The 1,182-nt window shown below is 53.6% G+C and overlaps 1 protein-coding gene across 1 annotated transcript; it reads left to right on the forward strand.

The window, feature by feature from the left end:
• Positions 1-525: 525 nt before the first annotated feature.
• Positions 526-848, forward strand: LOC104471943 (nucleoredoxin-like protein 1; the record flags this gene model as incomplete). The annotated part of the gene is made up of 1 exon (XM_010087459.1): positions 526-848. A coding segment is annotated over exon 1 (323 nt), but the record flags the coding sequence as incomplete, so codon positions are not given.
• Between the last annotated feature and the right edge of the window lie 334 nt (positions 849-1,182).

The following is a 1,182-nucleotide window of genomic DNA, read 5'->3' on the forward strand; positions in this document are numbered from 1 at the left end:
TGGGTCCATCCCATCAGATCATTGGGTCCATCCCATCGGATCATTGGATCCATCCCACCGGATCATTGGGTCGATCCCATCGCATCGTTGGGTCCATCCCATCAGATCATTGGGTCCATCCCATCGGATCATTGGATCCATCCCACCGGATCATTGGGTCGATCCCATCGCATCGTTGGGTCCATCCCATCAGATCATTGGGTCCATCCCACCGGATCGTTGGGTCCATCCCATCGAATCGTTGGGTCCATCCCATTGGATCATTGGGTTGATCCAACCGGATCATTAGATCCATCCCACCGGATCATTGGGTCCATCCCATCGGATCATTGGGTCCATCCCATTGGATCATTGGGTCGATCCAACCGGATCATTGGGTCCATCCCACCGGATCATTGGGTCCATCCCATCGGATCATTGGGTCCATCCCATTGGATCATTGGGTCGATCCAACCGGATCATTGGGTCCATCCCACCGGATCATTGGGTCCATCCCACCGGCTCAGTCCTTCCCACCCTCTGCCCATGGCCGCCCTCTTCACCGGGAAAATCCTGACGGTCAACCGGGAGCAGGACGAGTTGGAGACGGACCGGGAACTGCTCCGGGCGCTGGAGAACAAGGTTTTGCTTCTTTACTTCGGCTCCGCGCAGTGCCCGCGATGCCGCCGCTTCTCCCCGCTCCTCAAGGAATTTTTCATCCGTCTCACCGACGAATTTTACGTGGAACGAGCCTCGCAGCTGGCGCTGGTCTACGTGTCCCGCGACGAGACGGAGGAGCAGCAGAGCGCCTTCCTCCAAACCATGCCGCGCCGCTGGCTGGCCGTGCCCTTCGGGGACGCTTTCAAAAGGTACGCGGCCGCTTTTTCAAATATTTTTTAGGCTTTTCCAATTTTTTTCCTGCATTTTCCAATCCCTCCTCGAGCGGTCGGTGTAGTCTGTTAATGGAAAAAAAAAAAAAAATTAAAAATCTTTTTGGCTGATTTATAAAACAAAAATATTTTTTTCTTCTTTCCACCTCGCTGCTTTTTGCCGATAAATTTTTATTCTGCTTTGATAACGTCGCAGAATCCGTCCCGCATCTCCCGTAGCCCGGCGGAGGCAATGCCCAAATCCCCTTTTTCCCTTTTTCTGGAAAATCCGCGTCGGGCTCTAATCAGCAAGCCCAAAAGGGGAGCCGGTTCC

This window comes from Pterocles gutturalis, unplaced genomic scaffold (genome assembly GCF_000699245.1).
Source record: "Pterocles gutturalis isolate BGI_N339 unplaced genomic scaffold, ASM69924v1 scaffold13011, whole genome shotgun sequence".
NCBI lineage: Eukaryota > Metazoa > Chordata > Aves > Pterocliformes > Pteroclidae > Pterocles > Pterocles gutturalis.